General features: G+C 50.1%; 1 protein-coding gene across 4 annotated transcripts; it reads left to right on the top strand.

Annotated features, from left to right (window-relative positions):
- The first annotated feature begins 305 nt into the window (after window positions 1-305).
- Window positions 306-21,745, top strand: Fbxl19 (F-box and leucine rich repeat protein 19). Of its 4 annotated transcripts, none has more exons than XM_078024034.1 (11): window positions 306-446; window positions 4,122-4,322; window positions 5,745-5,888; window positions 6,002-6,088; window positions 6,181-6,399; window positions 6,877-7,038; window positions 8,551-9,062; window positions 16,821-16,984; window positions 17,079-17,240; window positions 20,961-21,179; window positions 21,284-21,745. In XM_078024034.1, the coding sequence occupies exons 2-11, from the start codon at window positions 4,146-4,148 to the stop codon at window positions 21,460-21,462; spliced, it is 2,025 nt and encodes a 674-aa protein (XP_077880160.1). In that variant the 5' UTR covers window positions 306-446; window positions 4,122-4,145; the 3' UTR covers window positions 21,463-21,745. The 4 variants fall into 4 exon arrangements, with proteins under 4 accessions (XP_077880160.1, XP_040134691.1, XP_040134689.1 ...); XM_040278757.2 differs by lacking the exon at window positions 306-446 and adding an exon at window positions 1,174-1,564 and having other exon boundaries at window positions 6,877-6,909; XM_040278755.2 differs by lacking the exon at window positions 306-446 and adding an exon at window positions 1,178-1,564.
- The last annotated feature ends 636 nt before the right edge of the window (window positions 21,746-22,381 follow it).

The following is a 22,381-nucleotide window of genomic DNA, read 5'->3' as shown; positions in this document are numbered from 1 at the left end:
CAGGTAAGATGGGGCAGAGGTGGAAAGCAGTCCCATTTGCATTGGTGACTGAGGGTCTAAGAAGAGCCCTCCAAGGTTGCCTGGAAGTCAGGCAAGGCATTAGAGTGGACAGCGTGCACTGCCTACAATTTCAGGTTGAGGTATTTGACCAGTTTGTAGGAACTCAGTTAAATGGAGAATGGGCGCCCCCTGGGAGCAGTACTAGGTAGTGAATGCTGGAGGACCCAGATGAGGAGGGCGGGGAGGGGGCGACTCAAGATGGGGGTAGTCTGCCCGTCACAGTTTTCTTCTTACAGAGGCTAACTGTGTCCGGCATGATGGATTCCTGGGCTCCCAGAACGGCTGGGCTGGAAGGGACCTCGAAAAAGGAACTACCGTCACGTGCCCCGTGCCAGAGCTGGGCACTTTCGTGAACATTGTCTTAACACTTCTAACTCTGCTTCGAGGTGGGTATCATCATCCCCAATTTTCAGGTGAGAAAAACCGAGATTTGGTGACTTCCCAGGGCGGGGCGGGGATTTTGTGTAATTCCTGAGTCTTTTCCTTGGAGCCTCGTGACTTGTAAAATACAACCTCTGGATTCCCAGAGGTTTAGGGGAACAAGCATTGGGTGTGAGGCGTCCGAGCTTTCCCAGGGAAAACAGCGCTGAGTACTTTCCGCGAGAACCACGCCTCCCTTGTCGGGACAATATTGATCACTGTTGCTTTCCTTTAAGAGCCTTCCTTTGAAATATGAAATCCTCACCACACGGGGAGGCGGGCATTCTGTATTCCTGGATTTCTCAGACGTTTGTCTCTCACCCGCACCGATACCCACTGGTGACACCAATTCTCCTCCACTGGCGAGTGAAAGCTTGGGACTACATTTCCCTGCAAGCCATTCAGAATGGGATGGCGAGGAGAGGCGGAAAAAGACTTTCCGTTTCCGTTGGCTCTCAATTAGGATGTCGGCGGTGATGCACTTTTCAACAGCCAACGTCCTTTCTCTGTGTAGAGCTCAGAAAGGGACTACGTCCCCCAGCAGGCACTGGAGCGGAGGTCGAGTTACCAGGTTGCCATTATTACTGTAGTCTTTTCTTCCATTTCCACAGGGAATAGTCTTAGCGTTTGGACTACAAATCCCATGCCGCCATCCCTTTTTTCCCTTGGCCGCCATCTTGATTGTAGTCCCCGCCCCATCCCTTCCATTGTCTGGACTGAAGATAATAGAGGGGAGCCGAGAAGACTGCAACTCCCGTCAGGCTTTGCGCCTCCGGGTGCGGGATTTTGATATTATAGGCGGGCGAGATGCTCAAGGTGGCCGAATGAAGCGACCAGGAAAGGCTAGGTAGCCTGCCATCTTTATGGTAGTCTCTTCATCCCACCGGTTCCGCCATTCTTAAGGAATACTAGAAGGCTAGAAAACTACTATTCCCATCGCACCTCATAAGATCGGCAACTAGTCAGGTGTACGCCCCTCTTCCGCCATCTTGCTTGTAGTCCTCGTTTCTTTTCACCTTTCCATTGTTCCTGACGAGTAGAAATGGCAGCGGGAAGGCAGCAGATGGACTGCGACTCCCGTCAGGTACTACACACGCGGAGGGTTGTGGACAAGAGGGCGTGTGAGTGCCTGGGAAGGAGGTCGGGTCGGGGGAGAAGGCCATCTTGTTTGTAGTCATCGTTCCCGCTCCTTCTCTATGTTCTACAACGGGAAGCCTCAGGGCAACCGGACTATAACTCCCGGCATCCTCGGTTCCCGGCTTGGCACGCCCTCTGCCATCTTGTTTGTAGTACCCGCTGGTCCCAGCGTCCCATTTTTCCCACGGTAGCGCCAGAGTCCGCAGGACTACAACTCCCGCCGTGCCCTGCACGCGTTCGTCCTGGAAAGTTGAGGTGGTGGAGGAAAGAGGGGGCAGGGGGCGGGGTTTCTCCGGGAGAAGGAGGGAGTAAAGAGGAGGAGGAGGAGGGAAGGAGGAGAGAGGGGAGGGGGAAGAGAGAAGGAAGGAGGAAGGAGCTGAGGAGGGATGAGAGAGGCGGCCAGGGCCCCGGGCCGAAGCAGCGCGGGGCCGGGGGACCTGGGGGGCTAAGGCACCCCAACTACCCCCTCCCCCTTCCTTGCTCCTCTCCATCCATTCCTTCCACCCTCCCGCTTGAGGAGGGGGGTTTATTCAAATTTTATTTAAATCCCTATCTCCCGAGGGTCGCGCGCTGGGGGGAGGGGGAGAGGGCGGGGGTGCGCGCGGGCTGGGGGGGCGGGGCCGGAGCAGCTTCCTTCACCCCCCTCGGTTAGCCCCGGAGTCGTAGGGCAGGGGGCCGCAATCCAGGGGCGGGCCCAGGGGAGGGGGGCAGGTTACAGCGACCCCCCCCTCCCCGGGAACCGGCGGTGGGCGGGGCTTGAACCCCGGAAACGGTGGGGGGGCCGAGGCAGGTCCCTGGACCCCTGGGCAGGGGGAGTCTGGAAGGGGCCAGTTAAAGGGCCGGGGGCGCAGGGAGAGGCGGGGCGGGGTGGGGGGAGGGGACCTGGGACTCCGACCGGGACTGAGTGGGGCCCGGGCAGAAGCTGAGCACCCTGCGCCCGAGAAGCCCCCGTTGGCCTGGGGGGGCTGAGGGACTGAGCCCCCCAGAGCAGGACCTCCCCCTGGAAGGGCCGCGCCGCAGCCCGTGGGAGGGCCTCGCCCCCGGCGCCCCCCATCTCCACTCGCCGCCGTCCCGGCCTCCGCCGGAGGGAGGGGCCGAGCGCCCTCGGGGGGCCGTGGACCCCGGCGTTCTGAGCGTTCCGCGCCCCGCGCCGCCCGGCCCCCCCGCCGCCGATGGCCGCCGACCCGCCGGGAGCTGCCGAGAAGGGAGAGATGGCTCCCGGGACACGTGTGAGGTGGGTTCATGCGGCTCCTCCTCACCCCCAGACCTGGGCAGCTCCCACTCCCATTCATCCTCAGCCCGGCCTCTCTACCTTCCCCGCCTCCAGCCTCACCCTCCCTCTCCCTTTGCTTCAAACTCTTCATCTTCAGCCCTCCTTCCTATAACCTCTCAACCCTGGGGAACTGGCCTTCCTTCCCAGACCCAGCTTCCCCTTGCAAATCCCCCCACCCCCAAATCCCCGCCTGCAGTCGTCGCCCTCTAGGCCCCTCCCCTGGAACGCTGGAGGGCCCCTTACCCTCATGGATGGGTCTGGAAGTCCCTGGAAAGGGGGAAGCCAGGGTAAGACTGGGAAGCTACCCTCCAGGCCTGCTGAGTCCATGTGGGATCTTGGAGAATCTGGTTCCCATGGGGAGGGGAGCCCTCCATGGGATTCCAGACAATTAGGGATGGAAAGCAGCTTGGGAAGCTGGGGAATCTAAGTCTGAGCCCATCCTGAGTTCTTTGGAGATGTCAGGTTGGATTCTAGAATCCCAGGGAATCTGGGAGATTGCCCAGGTTGACCTAAGAGATCCTACAGGAAGTCTGGAAGCAGAGGGAGCTCTGTGGGGAACAGAGGAGTTGAGATCTTGGACTGAGAAAGAACTCTGAAGAAGCATCTTGGGGGTATCAGAGTCCTGGGAAGTTCCGGAACAGATGGGTCATTAGGGATGGGGGGGGCAAGGATCCCATTGGATCTGATGAGGTTTGGGGGGAAGAGCAATTGGATGATATTACCTATAAGAAAGAAAAAGGAGAAAGAAAGAAAAATCTGGTGTTTCCACTGAGGAATCTGTGGGTGTCTTGAAGGTAAATCTGGGCATTTTAGACTGGGGAGAGCCTGGGATATTTTACATTTGGATAAGAGAGGAAATGTTGGGACCTCTCTGAAGGTAATGCCACAGACTAGGAGTTGCTGGCCTTTCTGAGGAGTTTTAACTTGGGGATGGCAGAGGAAAGGCCTCTCCTCTGTGGGTGAGGGTATGGGCACTGAGGAAGTGTTAGAGGAGGAGTGAGGTCAGGAAGTCAGTTTTCATGGATCCCAGAGGAGTTGGATGAGCTAGGGAGAGAGTGAGAGGCCTTGAGTAGAGGGAGTGGCCCCCCACCCCCAGACATACAGAAGGGGTGACATTTTCCCCTTAGGAGGAGGGCAGACTCTGGCTGCCTATGGTTGGAGGGAGCTACCAGGAGTCGCCTGGGCCTGGGCTCCACTGGGCCCATCTGACCCTGCTACCATCTACCAACAGCCCTCGGCGTTGCTGACGCCCCCAATGTCGTCGAGCAGCCGGGGGCCGGGGGCCGGAGCGCGCCGACGCCGAACCCGCTGCCGTCGCTGCCGGGCCTGTGTGCGAACTGAGTGCGGGGACTGCCACTTCTGTCGAGACATGAAGAAGTTCGGGGGGCCCGGGCGCATGAAGCAGTCGTGCCTGCTCCGGCAGTGCACTGCCGTGAGTTCCGATCCCCTCACTCTTCTGCTGTCCGCTGTTGGGCCTCTTCGCAGCACTCCTCTCCAAAACTGTCTTTCACCTTAGCCCCCAAGTACTTTTCCAGGGTGACCGATGAGTGCTTTCTAGAATGTACTGTAGAGTTGCTGTTTATTTCATTCTTTCAATGATTTGATTAAATGTCCATTTGTGTCCTTATCTCCATGTGAGGAGCAATGTTAGGGTGAGCAGAAGAATGTGACAGTCCTTTTCTTCACCCCCTCAATTCTCAGAGACACAGACCCATAGAAAACAGCCTCTGTTGGGCAGATCCCCAGAGGTATCTGTGCTTAATGCAATCCATCCCCAGACCTGATTCCTAGAAAAGTCTCTTTTTTCTGGTCTCTTCCCCACTATCAGGGTGGTCTTGGATTTGAGGCCAGGCTTCCCCTTTGTGTGACCTTGAGTATATTACTTTGAATCTCAGGTACTTTCTTTGTAGAATGTTTCCTTTACTGAGTTGTAAAGATTAAACAATGGCATGGGTATGAATGTGCTTACCATGAGGCCTGATACACACAGTAGGCATCAGGGAAACATGGGTTTCCTCTCTGCCTTCCTTAGCCTTTGAGCATCCCTGGGCTCCAGAGAATGGCCCCTCCCTACCAGCCATGAGGAGCCAGCTGCATCCTGCATCCCCTTCCCCACACTCAACTACCTCCCTCTCTTCCTACAGCTACTTTTTCCTGGTTGGACTCTTCCCCCACACAGCCCCTCTCTTCCTTTGTTCCCCAAACCATTGCCTCACTTTCCTGTTTCTTTTTCCTCTACCTGCTTCTTCCTTGATCCTGTCATAACCTTCAGCATCCCTGATTTGATTCAGTATTGCCATTGTCCTCCCGAAAATCACATTGTCTGAGGACTACTCCCATTTTCCCTAAGACTCAGCAGCTATCTTTAGTGTCCCCAAAAGTCTTGTCAAAGTTTGGTTTACTGTAGGATCCAGAGCACCCGTGGGCTGCCCACTGAGCACCCTCGGAATTGCCCCAAGTTGCTGCTGTGTCTTCTCCAGCCTTCTCTGAGTATTATTGTCCCAATTTGCCTGTAGTTTCTCTCACGACCCAAAGCCAGCCGTAATTTCAGGGTCACACTGGCTGTAACAATCACAACATTAATTACAACTGTGTATCAAATGCCTCTCATGCATTATCTCATAACAGTCCAGCAAGGGAAAGATTCTTTGCCCAACTGTCCAGATGCAGAAACAGTGTCTTGAGGTTAAATCAGTTGCTGAAGGTCATACTGCCAAAAGGGCAAATTCAAGATTTGACTCAGCTTGGCCCATGGGTTCTGAACCTCACCCAGCCTCTGACTAGGGTCCCCAAAAGGAAGTCTTTCCCTTGTAGCTTGCTTTTGGGGTCCCTGATGCCTCCTCTCCCCCAACAGCCCGTGCTCCCACACACAGCTGTGTGCCTCTTGTGTGGGGAGGCTGGGAAGGAGGACACAGTGGAGGGAGAGGAAGAGAAATTTGGTTTGAGCCTCATGGAGTGTACAATCTGCAACGAGATCGTCCACCCTGGCTGCCTGAAGGTGATAGCCCTGGGGACCCTGGAATTAGATTGTCAGGGGGCAGGGAGGTGGACCACACTGCCTCTGGGTTTATATTGGCACCTTCCATCTACTCCTTGCCCTCTTGCCTGCAGATGGGGAAGGCTGAGGGTGTCATCAATGCGGAGATCCCCAACTGCTGGGAGTGCCCTCGCTGTACACAGGAAGGCCGCACCAGCAAGGTAGGGAAATGGGCTAGGCAGGGTTCTGGGCTCTGAGTCAGTAGAGGGTCAGGAGCTGTGCAGGGCCTCATCCCCAGTTTCCATCTCCCTAGGATTCAGGTGAGGGGCCAGGCCGCCGCAGGGCTGACAACGGTGAGGAGGGCGCCAGCCTAGGGAGTGGATGGAAGCTGACGGAGGAGCCGCCACTTCCACCGCCCCCGCCCAGGAGGAAGGGCCCTCTACCTGCTGGGCCGCCCCCGGAGGACATGCCTGGGCCCCCCAAACGCAAGGAGAGGGAGGCAGGGAATGAGCCCCCTACCCCAAGGAAAAAGGTGAGCCCCATGGGGCATGCTCACTAGCTCAAGTCATGTTGGGGCTGTAGTACTGGCCATTTTTTGGTGGGGGTGGGCCTGGGAAGCAGGGGTTGTTGGGAGATGGTAGTTCGGGAGTAGCTGGGGTGGTAGATCATGTTCACAGTAAAGAGAAAATCAGGTAAGGGAGAACTGGCACAGGCCAGGAAGCTTTAGGAGCCCTAGGTGGGTTAGGGAGGAAGGAGAGCGCATGCTCAAACTAACCTCTACAGAGGAAGAGGGAGGGGCTGGAAAGAGCCTGAGGGGGAAGAAAGAGGAGATGAGAGCATGCTCAGTGAGCTGAGACTCTGGTTGCAAGGTGAGCATGCTCAGAGTTCTCCCTGGGATGGGGGCTTCTGGGATTTGTAGTCTAAGAAGGTGGCATGGACTGTAGGTTTGTGGACACTGAGGGCCTAATGGGGTCTCCCCTTCCCCCATATCTTCCTTTTGCCCTGGTAGGTGAAAGGAGGTCGAGAGAGGCACCTGAAGAAGGTGGGTGGAGACGCCTGCCTCCTCCGAGGATCGGACCCAGGCGGCCCTGGCCTTCTGCCCCCCAGGGTTCTGAATCCAAGCCAGGCATTCTCGTCCTGCCACCCTGGGCTCCCTCCCGAGAACTGGGAGGTGTGCCGGGGATCTCCTCCCTCCCCTACCCACCTCTCCTTGCCCCACCCTTCACCACAGAGACTGAGATTGTCCCTTTCTGTTCACCTTTTCCTACCCTATCCCCACATGGCCCCAAAGGGTACCTGGATCCCTAGGAAGAGTGGGGTGGAAGAGTGGGTTGGGTCCAGGCCACAAGAACCCCTGATTTCCCTAGAACCCTTAGGGTATTATCTGGCCCTTTTGCCTCATCTTTTTAAGTCTTAAAAGGAATTCAAATTTCTGCCCAACCACGGACTGTGTATGGTCTTGGCAACTGGTCAGCTGCCCTAAACTTCAGTTTTCTCATCTGTAAAATGGGATGAAGCTACCTTCTTAACCTACCTGTGGTTACCCCACGGCACTATATAAATCAAATGCTATAATGAAAGTAAATGAACTTTGTTAACTATAAAGTTCACCTGGATTCAAGGAACATGAGGTCTAGGGAGGTTAAAAGATTTAACCAAGGTCATAGGCAAAGCCAGAATTCAGATAGTACTTTGCAAGAATTCTATCTGGTTGTGTTCAAACCTACTTCTACCATTTAGTTGGGTGTCTTTGTCTAAAAGGAGTGGCTCAAGTTGCCACTTAAATTATAATAGGAACTCTCATTTTGTGGAATAGGTACTACCTAGTTCAGCTGTTTTATGTCATGAACAATTAAATGGTCTTCACAGTGTTGATGGACAAGCCAGCATTCAAGCTAGGTCTCTTTTTTAAAAATATTTATTTATTTATTTTAGTTTTCGGTGGACACAACATCTTTATTTTTTAAATTTTTATGTGGTGCTGAGGATCGAACCCAATGCCCCACGCATGCCAGGCGAGCGCATTACCACTTGAGCCATATCCCCAGCCCCAAGCTAGGTCTCTTAACTGTTCTCTTTTCTGACTTGAGAAATTTATGAATCATTGAAACCCATAAGGTGGTTTTTTTGTTTTTGTTTTGTTTCTTTTTGATTCTGAGAATTGAACTCGGTGCCACTTTACCACTGAGTCACATCCCCGGTTCTTTTTTTTTTTTAATTTCGAGACAGGGTCTTGCTAAGTTGCTGAGGCCAACCTTGAACTTGCAATCTTTTTTTTTTTTTTTCTTAAACATTTTTTTATTTCTTAGTTTTCGGCAGACACAACATCTTTGTTTGTATGTGGTGCTGAGGATCGAACCCAGGCCTCGCGCATGCTAGACGGGCACGCTACCACTTGAGCCATATCCCCAGCCCTGAACTTGCAATCTTACCTCAGTCTCCCAAGTCACTGGGATTACAGGTGTTCTATCATGCCTGGCTTTCCGTAAGACTAAATTCTTTGAATTAGTGCCTTCATATTTAAGATGAGAAAACTGAAGTCCAGAGGTATCATGTTATTTGAAAGCAGTTTGAAATTGAGGACCATCCCTTGGGCTCTTCACTCCCTGGTGATTCCTTGTGGGTAGAGGGATGGGAAAGTATGTCCCAGGCCCTAGAACAGTCTCTCCCTGTGTTCTTTTAGAAACCAAAGCCGCCTTTGGCCTCTGCTGAGGGCCCGGCCGTGCCATCCCCATCCCCACAGAGGGAGAAGCTGGAACGTTTCAAGCGGATGTGCCAGCTGCTGGAGCGGGTGCCTGATACCTCTTCTTCTTCCTCGGACTCGGATTCCGATTCCGACTCATCAGGCACTTCGCTGAGTGAGGATGAGGCCCCTGGCGAGGCCCGGAATGGGCGACGGCCAGCCCGGGGCAGCTCTGGCGAGAAGGAGAACCGTGGGGGGCGGAGGGCTGTGCGCCCTGGCAGTGGGGGGCCCTTGCTCAGCTGGCCCCTGGGCCCCGCCCCCCCACCCCGGCCTCCACAGCTGGAGCGGCATGTGGTCCGGCCCCCACCTCGAAGCCCTGAGCCTGACACACTGCCTTTGGCTGCTGGATCCGACCACCCCCTGCCCCGGGCTGCCTGGCTTCGTGTCTTCCAGCACCTTGGGCCACGAGAGCTGTGCATCTGCATGCGAGTCTGCCGGACTTGGAGCCGCTGGTGAGTGGTGGACAGACTTGAGGTCTGGTTTGCTTTGCGACCTGCCATAGCTCTCTGATCCTCTCTAGGCCTTGCACTTCTATAGTATGTACACATAGTGTGATACTTTCGTATTTACTGTGGGCAGCCTGTTTTCCATTTAGGAGCTCATTTAACCCTCTCCAACTTTGTTAGGAGGAATTTATTCCTCCTTGTTCAGATGAAACTCAGACCTGAAGTCATGTAGAGAGGAAGTGTTAAAACCAGGAATTTGAACCTAGGCCCTCTGGCTCCAGAATTTTTTCTCTTAATAACTGTTGTTATTTATATTGAGTGGTTAGTATGTGCCAAGTGTAGTGCTGTAATACAATATCTCACTTTTTTTCTTTTTCTTTTTTTTGTTTTGGCAGTACACAGGGTTGAATCCACTGAGTAAAGCCCTTTTTATTTTTTATTCTGAGACAGGGTCTTGCTAAGTCATTGAGGCTGCCTTTGAACTTTGATCCTTCTGTTTCAACCTCCCAAGTTGCTGGGATTACAGGCATATGCCACTGAACCTGGCTATCTCACTTAATTTTCATGCTCCCTCTTCTGCGGACAGTCTTGACTAGTGGTCCCATTTATATATGAGAAAGCCCTTTGCTGGGGTAGCCCTTGCTTTTCTAAGACAGCCGTGCTTAGACCTCCTGACTTGGTCTATCTTCTTCTCCCTATTCTCCCAGATATATCCTACTGCCTCTTGACCCTTGTTTTTCAGAAATGTCAGTCATCCTCCCAAATCTAACTTTTCTTCTCTTCATCAGACTCCCACAGCACTGTGTTCCCCTAATGGAGCACACAGAGGCATTTGGCATGTTGACAAGCCTTCATTCATTTAATTTTTTTCATGTTCCCATCGCATATTGTGTCTTTTTTATCTTCATGTCCCCAGCATGAGACAAAGGGCAGTAGAGATGCTGAAGAAATGTTTTACTAAATGAGTAATTCAGGCTCTTTCCCAGTATTCACTGTGGCCTGGCTTCCTGTTGAATGCGTTACAAATTTTAGCTGATTTGTTCTTTATAATAGCAGCCCTGTGAAGGAATGAGGGACACCTGAGGCCATAGTGCAAAGTTAGTGACTAAACTCAGATTCCATTCCTGGACCTCTGAGATGAAGTCTAGAAGTCAGCTCTAGACTTCTAGACTGGTCTGTGCGGAGAAAGGGGGCTGGAGTGCAGGGTATAGAGGCAGATCGCCTGCAGCAGACTTGTTCTTCCTCTGATGAACGTTTGCCCTTGGACCAGTTTCTTAACGTCCCCATGCCTCAGTTTCTGCATATATAAAACTGGGATAATCAAAGCTCTCACTTCATAGTGTTCTTGTGATCTGGTACACAAACTGAGCAGAGTACCCGAGAGGTAGAAACACTTGGCCTTAACTGTAATCTTTATTATTCACTCATTTTTATAAGTATTTACTGAAAGCTCAATGTTTTAGTCCTGGGAACATAGATCTGTGCCCTTGAAGAGCTCCCAGTCTGCAACATAGAAGCCGATAGTTACAAAAGTTGCTGGGGATTACCACCCCACCTCAAGTATTAATTGAGAATTAACTGCAGAGACCCCTCCAAGGCCAGCTTTGTGCTTGGCACCTGGGACCAGAACTGAAAAGAAACGCATTTCTGCCTCAGGGGAGAGACTTGTAGCTGGAAGTAGCTGTATAGAGGGCCATACTGCAATTTTCATGTTAATATAGCCCTGCCTCAGGGTCTGGGGAATTTGTTCTAAGACTCCATTCCCTCCAGAATACCAAAATCTAAGGATGTTCAAGTCCCTTATATAAAATGATGCAGTGTTTGCTATAACCCTTTGTTCCTTCTTTCCTTTCTGTCTTCCTTGATGCTAGGAATTGAACCCAGGGGCCCTCTACCATGGAGCTAACATCCCTAGCCCTTTTTAAAATTTTTGAGAAAATCTTGCTAACTTGTCTAGGCTAGCCTCAAACTATGATCCTCCTGCTTGGACCATATATGAATGGGACCACTAGTCAAGACTGTCCGCAGAGTTGCTTGGATTATAGGCAACAAGGAACTGCAGCCAGCTCCCATGTACTTTATTATTATTATTTTTTAATATTTATTTTTTTTAGTGTTTGGCGGACACAACATCTTTGTATGTGGGGCTGAGGATCGAACCCGGGCCACACGCATGCCAGGCGAGCGTGCTACCGCTTGAGCCACATCCTCAGCCCCTCCCATGTACTTTAAATAATTTGTAGATTACTTATGGTACCCAATACAGTGTAAGTGTTATTTAAATAATTATTACACTGTATTGTTCAGAGAGTGATGGTGAAAAGTCTGTGCATATTCAATACAGGTTTTTTTGTTTGTTTTAAATGATTTTGATTTGTAGTGGTTGAATCCACAGAAGTAGAACCCTTGGATACCAAGGGCCAGTTGTATTTACTTTATGGGGATGAAATGAGGTGGTTCCTGCAAAGCATTTAGCACAGTTTTCGAAGGGTACTAAAAACTTAGTAAGGCAGTGGAACAAGTAAGGAGGCTCTCTCATGTCTGCACAGAAGCAGGTAGGGAAGGGATCAGGTTGAAACCTTTTTAAGAAGGGCAGTTACTTGGACTTGGTGACTTATTGGCTATAAGGACAGCAGGGCAAATCTCAGCTGAGTTTGTGGCCCAAGAACATGAATGGGCAACAGCACTGTTTCCCAAGATTGGGAATCACAGTGGAGAAGCAGGTTCCAGGGGAAAATAAGAGAGTTGTGACCTGTTTGATGTAAAGGGGTTGTGGGCCAGTCCAGGAGAATTAGTACAGCAACTGAATCTGCCTGTTGGGTGCTCAAGAAAAAGGTGAGTTTGGGGGTTTTCAGCCTAAAGGTAGCACCTTGGAGTGTGAGAGCAGATTGACAGAATGTCAGTATTTATGAGTTAGAGAAAGAGCAGCCCAAGAATTAGAGATCAAGGATGGAGGTTTGCCTAAAAAGAAGGGAGACTGAGGAAAGTGGAATGAGGAGCACTGGTAGATGTTGGTAACAAATCACAGGAGGTCAAGGACCAAGAGGTAGCAGTTGGATTTTGCTACAAGAAGGCCTTAGTATCCTTGGCTGTGGTATGTGGGAGTTGGGGGAATAAAGCCAGACCACATGAAATTGAGAGTGTTGACTCCAAGGCAGGGACCTGCTCCATTTATTCTGCTGTGTCCCTGGTTTCTAGTGTGGTGCCTGGCATACAATAGGTACTAAAATAATAGGAAAATTTGGATGGAATGTAGAAAGAGGTAGTAGAGGGTGGAGCTGGAGAGAACTTTGTAGGTGGGAGAGCAGGAAGTTGCAGGCTTTCCTGTCTGGTGACTTTCATCTTCTCCTGGAACTGGGAGGCGAAGTGATCTGCCAAGAGCTGAGGGAGAGGGCAGCAGGCAGGGAGGCAGGGAGGAGTTGTTGAATTGCCAGGATTGGAACTTTCAAGGACATGGATATAGAGGGTGACAAGGGAGGGACTGGAACACAAGGTCAAGACCAATTGGGGTTGGGAGTGAAGGCCTGGAGGTAAACAGATTGGAGGACAGTAGTAGCATCAGGGAGCTAAGAGAGCTGATGGGAGCTAAGAACTGTAGTCAGGGACCAGGAGGTGGTAAGCTTGCAGGGAACAATTAGGACTGTTCAACTCTTTGTTCCCCAGGAGCTTCTGCAAGATGAGGCTTAGGACTAGAATGTAGGGTTTTGTAGGTGGGCTTAATAGGATGATGACTTAGTCAGAGGATTGCTGGAGTCAAGCAGAAGATGGATAGGTTGGGGCACTTGGATGTCAAGCCCTGCCTATCCAGGATGATGACAGGCTTCAGCTCTTAAGTCCTTCTTTCCTCTGGGCTTACCATTATTCCCTATCCACGCCTCTCCATCACCTTCAGTGAATTCCTGTAGGGATGCAGGACATGAACCTCGTTCCAGTCATGGCACTAAACCCTTACCCTATACAGTCTCTCATCATTGGTGCAGCAAACCTTTGAAATTAAGTGCTGTCTTTTGCCTTAATTTTTGGTTTCGGGAATGAAGGCCCAGAAAGGGCACATGCCTTGCCTGAGGACACCCCAACCATAGAGGTGGGGAAGCTGGGATTTAGATCCCCATAGTTCATACTCTTCACCTTTGGGCTCTGTGGCCATGACAGCTGGTCATTCAGCCCTCCATGACATTGAACCCTCATCCTGAGCCTCTTGTGCAGCCTCAGCCCTGCTTCTTCCTGCTCAGAGTTTAGGCTCTCTCCATTTCAGACCAGCTTGGTTTAAGCTTGACTTGGCTACCACTTTGTAGCTGTGGGACCTTGAACAAGTTTCTTAACCTCTCTGGACCTTGTTTTTCTTAACTGTAAAAAAAGAGATGATAGTGATCTCCTAGGACTGTTGTGAGGTTAAATGCTTAATGCAAAGAATAGTACCCAGCTTGCAGTAAACCCTGAGTAAACACATGTTATTACTGCTATATAATGGTGGTCTTCATCACCATTATATAGGATGAGCTGCCCTTGGTTCCTGCTGCCCTTGGTTCCCAGAGCTCTTGAGTTTTTCTCTCCTGGACCTAGATGCAGGCCCTACCCTGTTCCTTTTCTCCCCTTGCAGGAAATAACAGAATAACTACTTGCTTCAGCCTCATTTCAGGCACCGTCTTCTTGGGGATGCTCCCTTGTTCCAGTCTGCAAGTTGACTCTTACATGTCCCTTACTGCCTCAGTTACTGCAGACTGTGTCTCCCCTGATTGTATAGCAAGAACCCTGTTATCCTTAACTGCTCTGTGTCCAGTAGAGACTGGACACATGGTATCAGTAGGACCCTCAAAGGTTGTTGCCTGCCACTCAAGTTTAAACCTATTGCTCTGGAACTAATTGCTGAAACTGATTGGCTCTAGCCAAGAAAGGGTCAAGGAGACTTCCTGGAAGTGAGGGTACTAGAGCCAAGCCTTAAAGGGTCTGTGGTGGTTGATCTTTCCAGCAGAAGCATAGCATATTCCAGAATGTGTTGGCACCAGACAGTATTGTATATCTGTAGGCGGGAAGGTGGTTTGGCCTGGATCTTGTAGAGTGGTGCAGAAACACAATTGGGGACCTATGAGTGCCCCAAGGAGAAGGGTTCCCTTCCAAGTGTGGACAATTTCCGGAAGGGCTTCAAGGAAGCAGATGAGCTAGAATTTGCAACTAGGTCAAAGGGGAGAGAGAGAGGGTTTATTCTTTCTTTGTTGTTTGTTTTTGTTTTTTACTGTAATGGGAATTGAACCCAGGGCCTTACATATGACAAGTTCTCTATCACTGAGCTGTATCCCTGCCTCAGAGAGAGGCTTCAGAGTAGGATTTCACTCAATGGAAAGAGAGAGACGGGGCAGAAGCTGGATTGAAGATAGTATTTCCCCTCTCCCTTTTCATTCTTAGAATTGGAGAGAGTTATGTTTATTGCTTGAGTGGAGGGAATCAGGGGCAGACTAGAATGCCAGAATGGAGGGAGGGATGGTAGGAGGAGGACTGTTGGAGAGGGGCTTTGGTGAATGCTTCTACAATTCCAGAAATATCATACTGAGGCTCTGGAGTATGCCTGGCAGGTTTTTTTGTTGTTTTTGTTGTTGTTTTGTTTTGCTTTTTGCAGTACTGGGCACTGAATCCAAAGGCATTCTACTACTGAGCTATATTCCTAGCCCTTTTTGTTTTTATTTTGAGACCAGGTATTACTGTTGCCCAGGCTAGCCTCAAACTTGTGATCCTCCTGCCTCCCTGAGGTAGATAATAGGCATGCACCATCACACTGTGCGTGTTTTTTTTTTTTGAGTCTGGATGCTGCTGTGTTGCCCGGGCTAGCCCAAACTCCTGGGCTCAGGTGATCCTTCTGCTTCAGTCTCTTGTGTAGCTGAGAATACAAGCACACACCACCCTGCCAGACTGCCTGACACAAAACCATGGTTTAATCCTTCTGTCAGTTTTGAAAAATACCAGAACTTCTTTAAAACTATTGGGTGCTATCATATCTTTAGCGCTTTTCTAATGTTTTGCTTTGTCTTTCTGTTTAACAAAAGTGGTTTAGCCTAAAGCCATAGAAACTTCTGGCTAGAATTTAAAAGTTTCTCTTGTATTTATTACTTAAGCTTACTATATTTATGTGAATCAATATTGGTTTTAAGTGCAGAGAGGGGATGATTTAAAGGTAAAGTCATGTTCTATAGATAAGTGGACTGCAAATGACTGGAGTTTAGGAAACCCTTCTCCAGTTCAAGGCTTCTTGAAGGGAAAGCCCTTCAGAATCTTGGGGGTTGGGAGGGAGGTTAGGTAAGACTTTGAGGCCCATCTATTCCAGAGGGAATTTCTTTTTTTTTTTTTTTTTTTTTAAGAGAGAGAGAGAGAGAGAGAGAGAATTTTTAACATTTATTGTTTAGTTCACGGCGGACACAACATCCTTGTTGGTATGTGGTGCTGAGGATCGAACCCGGGCCGCACGCACGCCAGGCGAGCGCGTTACCGCTTGAGCCACATCCCCAGCCCTCCAGAGGGAATTTCTTGACATGCCATCAAGGACTACTGAATTAGATGACAGTTCTCAAACTAAATCATCAAGAGAAACTTAGCCAGGCATGTTGGTTCACATCGGTAATACCAGCAGCTCGGGAGGCTGAGGCAGGAGGATTGCAAGTTCAAAGCCAGGCTCAGCAACTTGGCAAAAGCCTGTTTCAAAATAAAAAATAAAAAGAACTGTGGTAAAGTGACCCTGGGTTCAATCCCTGTAACATTAAAAAAAGGAACTTAAGGTACCAAAAAGTGTTCATGTATTACCTTAGAAGAGGTGGAGAAGAGTTCTTTGGTGAAATAAGTTTGGGAACCCCTTTTCCCATTCACTGCATGTTAGCCTAGTCAAAGCAATTAGAGTGCTGGGGTTAGGAAACCTGTTTAGCTTTGTTTAGACCTCATTCGTCTTTGAAGTTTCAATACTTAGGACCTGCCAGACCTTCCAAAAACTGTGAGTGAATAACTGCAAAAATATAAATGAAGTGTGTGGGAAGGAAGTACTCAGTAGAAGCTTTAGATATTCCACACTGGCTTGATTCATTCAATAAATGTGCAACAGATAACCTATATTTTATACCTGGAAGTGTTGGATACTGAGGTTACTGAAGTGAGAAAGAAAAAAAGAAAAGCCAATTTTGCCCGTGTAGAGCTTACATTCTAATTGGAGGAACACAATAACCAAAGAGAAAATGCCAAGACCATAAGTCCAGCATTGGGCAGCTGGCTATCAACATGGCAGAGGTTAGTAGAGGAGATGAGAAGTGCCAATGAGGAAGCCACCTTAACAGCAAGGGAGAAATCTAGAAGCTCAAAGGTAGGGGGTTGGGGGGCTGCTTAAAGATCCCTTTGGCATTACATCAAATAGTGTATATGGTATTTGTGTAGTTATTTGGCAAAATGTTTTAAAAGCTGTAAGGCCTACAAACTATAATTACCTCATTTGATCTTACAGCAGCCCTGTGGGGCAGGCAGAGTCTGGATCATTATCTTCATTTTATAAATGAGGCCTCTTAGGCTCAGGGAGAGGAATGGACTTGCCCAGGGTCTTGCATTCAGTTAGTGATGGAGTTGGGTCCCAAACCCAGTGCTCTTGGCCCACAGCCTGGAACTTCTTGCTACCAGGCTGCCTGGGTGGGCCTGGATGTTGGAGGGATAACTGGAGTGAACTGTTGGGAGTGTGGGGATTGGTACGCTCCCTGAGAACTGAGGCTGAGGTCTCTGTCTCCCCCTTGTGCCCGGCAGGTGCTACGACAAACGTCTGTGGCCTAGAATGGACTTGAGCAGGAGGAAGTCACTGACCCCGCCCATGCTCAGTGGGGTGGTTCGTCGCCAGCCCCGTGCCCTGGACCTCAGCTGGACAGGTGTCTCCAAGAAACAGCTCATGTGGCTTCTGAACCGACTGCAAGGTAGGGTGGAGTGACAAGTCATAACAGGGTAGAAATGGGGACAGGCCTGGGGTGGAGTCTGGCTTCCTGACCCCCACCCCCACAAATCTTCTAGGCCTGCAGGAGTTGGTGCTCTCTGGCTGCTCCTGGCTCTCTGTCTCTGCCCTGGGCTCAGCCCCACTGCCAGCCCTGCGGCTCTTGGACCTCCGCTGGATTGAGGATGTAAAAGACTCCCAGCTCCGCGAGCTGCTGCTGCCTCCACCAGACACTAAACCAGGTGTGGCCTCTGTGTGCTCTTCTGTAGAATGGGTTGGGCAAGGTGGGGATATAGACCTCTAAGGTCTCTTCTGACTCATTGGGTGTTACAATTATTGGAGGAAAGGGAGGAACACATGAATTTGATTAGGAAAGCCATCTTAGCTATCATTCATTTGTTCATTTGCCTTCGATGTACTTTGAACTGAGTCTTGAAAGATTGGAGTTTTCTCAGGGTGTTTGAGGTATGATTAGCAGTTCAGTGGGGCAGGAGGCCCATATTGGCAGAGGCATATTAGGAGCAGAGGCCTGTGCATATTGGAGGTATGTGGAGTAGGGACACTGAGGCCTCAGGGCTTCTTATAAAATTAGCAGATGGGATACTTGCAGAATCTTTTCTGGCCTCCAGTTTCTTCTTTACAATAGACCCAGGGGAACTATCCAGAAGAGTACATCTGACCATATCACCCCTGTGCTCTAAACTCATATTGCTTCTCTCTTATCCCTTTGGATAAAGATAAGGGTTTTACTGTAGTTACTGAGACCTAGCATGGCTGAGTCCCATTAACCTAGACCATCCCTGCATTTGGCCTCCTCAGCCTCTTTGCCAAGTTCCTTTCAGTTCCCATTTTTCTTTGCCTCAATGTTCTGTCCTCCTTCATTTAATTAATACTTTAGACCTTGGCATAGATGCCACCTCCTAGAAATTCTCCCTGACCAACCCCACCTCACTCCTTGCCTTGAGCTCTTGAGTCCTTCTCAGCCTTGGAAGCAGGCCCTGGCATAGTGCTGTACATGTGGGAAGTGTTCTAATTAAGATGATTCTTGCAGGGCTGGGGTTGTGGTTCAGTGGTAGAGCACTTGCCTCGCACATGTGAGGCGTTGTATTCAATTCTCAGCACTGCATATTAGTAAACAATAAAGTCCATTGACAACCTAAAAAAAAAAAGATTAAAAGAAAAAAAAAAAGAGATTCTTCTAGCTAGTCTCTTAGGCTCTACAGGGTACCATGTGCTCAAAACCAGCACCTTGCTCAGTGGTCTGCTCAGCAAATATTTGGTGAGTGAATGAACTGAATGAGCACAGAGATGATCAGGATGCAAGGGGGAGATCTGGTTTGAGGAAAGGTTTCCAAAGGGAGATTTTTTCTAAGTTCTTTCACAGTTCTTCTTTTTTGTGTGTCCCTTCTTCCTGCCCCACCATGCTCTACAGTAGCCCTGGAAGGAGAGTAGGGAAGCAACTAGGATTCTTCCCATTTTGTGGACAAGGCTCTAGAGCCCTATTTGATTCAACAAGGAGTTGAGTGACTGATATAAGTCAGGCAGAGCCAGGCCAGAGCACTCACCCATGGTTTGCTCTTACTGGAATTGAACTGAGCTGGGACAATTTGGGCAGGAGGGTGAGATGGGCATTGGGAGCAGTTTGTTCTTTGAGGTGAGAAAATGCTGGCTGACAGAGCAAACCTTCCTCTCCTGTCTTATTCATCTCTGTTTAAGCCCTTTATCAGAAGCATGCAGAAAGGAGCTTTCTTAGCTGTCAGTCCTGTTGTGCAGGTTAGATTTCCCCCACCTTTCCTCTCCTGGCTTCCTAGCTCCCTGTACCATTCTCACAATAAAATATAAAGTTCTTTTACTTCTAGGCTCTTGCCTAGTGTATTCTTCGAGTTATTGCCTGGTATATTCTTTTCCTATCTTGCTGCATGTTCAAACCCTCGAAGACCCAGCTTAAATGCCACCACCTCAGGGAAATCCTCAGTGATGCCCACACTTGCCCCTAAGCTAGAATTGATCTCTTTGATCTAGTGCCCTTTATCTGTGGCCCAAGTTTGGGAGTTTTTATAAATATACCTCCCTCTCTAGGCTCTCAGCTCTCCAAAAAGGAGAGGGTAGAATTCAGGACATGCCATATGGAGTGCCTACAGAGGTGGCCTGGCAAGTAGCAGAAGTGACACATTGGTGCAGGACTTTTGGGAGTGGCACTGGCAGCCCCTATTCCAGCCAATTTCTGTCAGGCAGGAAAGGTAGTAGCCCATGATGCCAGGTCAGTTTTTTAAGGAAAAGCTCCACATCTAAATTTCTGTATAAAAATATCCTTTTTGTAGTGTTAGACATTCATGCAAGAAAAGTTTTAGCACCATGCAGATTCCATAAAATTTGGAGGTTGGTTTCATGAGTCTGTGGCATCTGATGGAGTTTCTCTCAGTCAGTAGATCTGGGTCTCCTGGCTCTTACTTCATAATTATGTGATGACAGCTTTATGATCTGAATCTCAATTATATATATATTTTAGTTGTAGATGGACACAATACCTTTATTTTATTTTTATGTGGTGCTGAGGATTGTACCCAGTGCCTCACAAATGTCAGATGAGTACTCTACCACAGAGCCACAGCTCCAGCCCTCAATTTTCTTATCTGTAAACAACAATAATGATCAGAGAGCTTCTCTCCCAAGGCTCAGGTTCTTAAAATGTGGTCTATGGCCCAGTGGTCTCAGTGTCACAGGAAAATTTGTCAGCAAAGTAAACCCCAAGTCCTTACACTAAATCTACTGCAACTCTGGAGTAGGATCAGCAATCCAGCCCTCCAGGGGACTTGAGCCTCTTGAGTTTGAGAGTCAGTAACATAGAAGAAAGGCATATTGGGTGCTTTGGGTGCAATGGGGAAGGATGTGAGCTCTTCTCAATGGAGATGGGGAAGAGGAAGCCTCTGAGCTCTGAAAGCCAGGCAGTATGCTAAACAGAGGTGGTCTTAGGAGTGGGTCCTTATAGAAATTGGGATGTTCTTCCAAGGAGACAAGACTTCTTTGAAGTGCCCTCACAGTTTCTTTCTTTCTCCTTTTTTTTTTTTTTTTTTTTTTTGTGGTGTTGGGGATTGAACCCAGGGCCTTGTGCATGCAAGGCAAGCACTCTACCAACTGAGCTGTATCCCCAGCCCAGCCCTCACAGGAAAGATATTGTCACATTTGAGTTTGAGATCAGCTCTCTGGATTCTATAAAGAAGAGACTAGAGGGAGTGAGGTAGTGGGAGCAGTTCAAGCAAGAGTGGTATGGACCTAGAGTAGTGACCAGGGGAACTGGAGGGCTCCACAGGGAAATTTAACTAATTATGGAGAAATAAGAGGGAGATGAGCCTGGAGTGGTAGTCCTTTTAGGGATGTTATGTGTTGGATGATTAGATGAAATTATATTGAGCACCCTATTGCGTGTTTCATTGCTGGGGATAGAGCAGTGAGCAAGAATTCCTTCCTGGGAGTGCTGGGATTATGGCTCAGTGGTAGAGTGCTTGCCTAGCATGTGTGAGGCACTGGGTTTGATTCTCAGCACCAAACATAAATAGAAATAAAGGTTCATTCACAACTTAAAAAAAAAAAAAAAGCTATCATGGAACTGACATTTTTGTGTAGGGGAGAAAAAAATTAACAAGAAGAAATTAATGTGTCAGATACTGAGAGGTAGGGAATGAGGGGAAAGGGTGGGGTACGGTTGTGAGAACTATTATAGTTTCAAATAGAGTACTCATGGAAAACCTCAGTGACAAGGTGATGTGAGCAGTGGACAGATGAGATCAGGGGTGTGGTGGTTTAGGAGAAGAGCAAGCCGTGCATAGAGTACAGCAAGTTGGGGCCCCCATGTGATGAGAGCAAGTTTAGGACGGAAGTTAAGGAACATGGAGGAGGAGACAGTCCTCTGGGTGCAACGATGGTAGTGGCCAGGAGTACTGATATCTCCTTTGCCTGTCCAGGGCAAACAGAGAGCCGTGGGCGACTACAGGGCGTAGCCGAACTGCGCTTGGCAGGTCTGGAGCTGACAGATGCCTCACTGCGGCTCCTGCTGCGCCATGCGCCCCAGCTGAGCGCCCTGGACCTGAGCCACTGCGCCCACGTTGGGGACCCCAGTGTCCACCTCCTCACAGCTCCCACTTCCCCACTCCGAGAGACCCTGGTACACCTCAATCTTGCTGGTAAGCATGGTTGCCTGTCCATCTTGCTAGGCTGTTGGTTCCCCTGGTCAGTGCCTACTACCTACTTACCTACCAGGTCTCAGCTGCCACTGCTGTGTCCCCAGGTTGCCACCGCCTCACGGACCACTGCCTCCCGCTGTTCCGCCGCTGCCCACGTCTCCGCCGACTAGACCTGCGCTCTTGCCGCCAGCTCTCACCTGAAGCTTGTGCCCGTCTGGCAGCTGCCGGCCCTCCTGGTCCCTTCCGCTGCCCAGAGGAGAAGCTACTTCTCAAGGACAGCTAGTCGGGCGCCCCCCACCATCCCCCAGGACTCATCAGGAGCCTGGACCTTGGGCCTTCATTTCATCCTCTGTTGGGAGGCCAGGTTACCCACCTCATGACTTGGGATTCCTGAGTTTGGTGACTTGGGATTCCTACCCAGGGACCGGAGCCAGCCTCCTGCTTCTCTTCCCCCTGCACTGATATCTCTGGGGGTCTCTCCTTCCCATCTCCTCCCCCTTCCACTTGCTTCATTGTCCATCCCCTGGGGGAAGTGGGTCAGAGGTACTGGGGGGTGCTGAGCCAAAGGGATGGTGGGAGGGGGGTTAAGGTGCAAGTTTGAGGGAGGGAGAATGGGGAAAGGGTATCTACACACAGGATACTGGGAGCCAGGGGGCTGGGGGAGGTGGAGGATGGGTGGGTGGGGGGGCAGAAAGAGACCATCAAGGGTTCAGAGAACAAAGACCAGATATTTGGAGTGGGGGGTGGGGGGCCAAAAAGGGAAACTGGAGGAGCAGTTGGGGATCCAGGTATCAGAGGTAGGGGGACTTGGGGAGCAAGAGGAAAGCCAGGGCTGAATGGGGGTTGGGGGACAAGAGCAGGTTGGGGCAGTAGTACTCCTCCCTCATGGGGGAGTTACCCCTCTTCTTTCCTCCTGCCCAAATTTGAGTTCCTTCCCTCTACCCTGACTCCTTGAACGTCACTGAAAATGGCAGCTATTGCGAGGAGTGGGGGCCACGGGTCTACCTGCTGTTCAACTCGTGGCCCAGGGGAGTGGTGAGGGGTGCCCCAGCCCCCTGCCTGCCTCTCCGCACAATACTTGAACATTCATCTGTACTGAAGTGTTACTTGAACCGGGGGAACCTCGGACCTGGGGGAGCCTGAGTGTGATTGGATGGGACCAGCTTGGACTGAGACTGGACTGGTGGGCACCCAGAGTGGAC

Source organism: Ictidomys tridecemlineatus, chromosome 10 (genome assembly GCF_052094955.1).
Source record: "Ictidomys tridecemlineatus isolate mIctTri1 chromosome 10, mIctTri1.hap1, whole genome shotgun sequence".
Taxonomy (NCBI): Eukaryota; Metazoa; Chordata; class Mammalia; order Rodentia; family Sciuridae; genus Ictidomys; species Ictidomys tridecemlineatus.
Note: the sequence above shows the minus strand (reverse complement) of the source record. Positions and strands in the feature narration are given on the sequence as shown.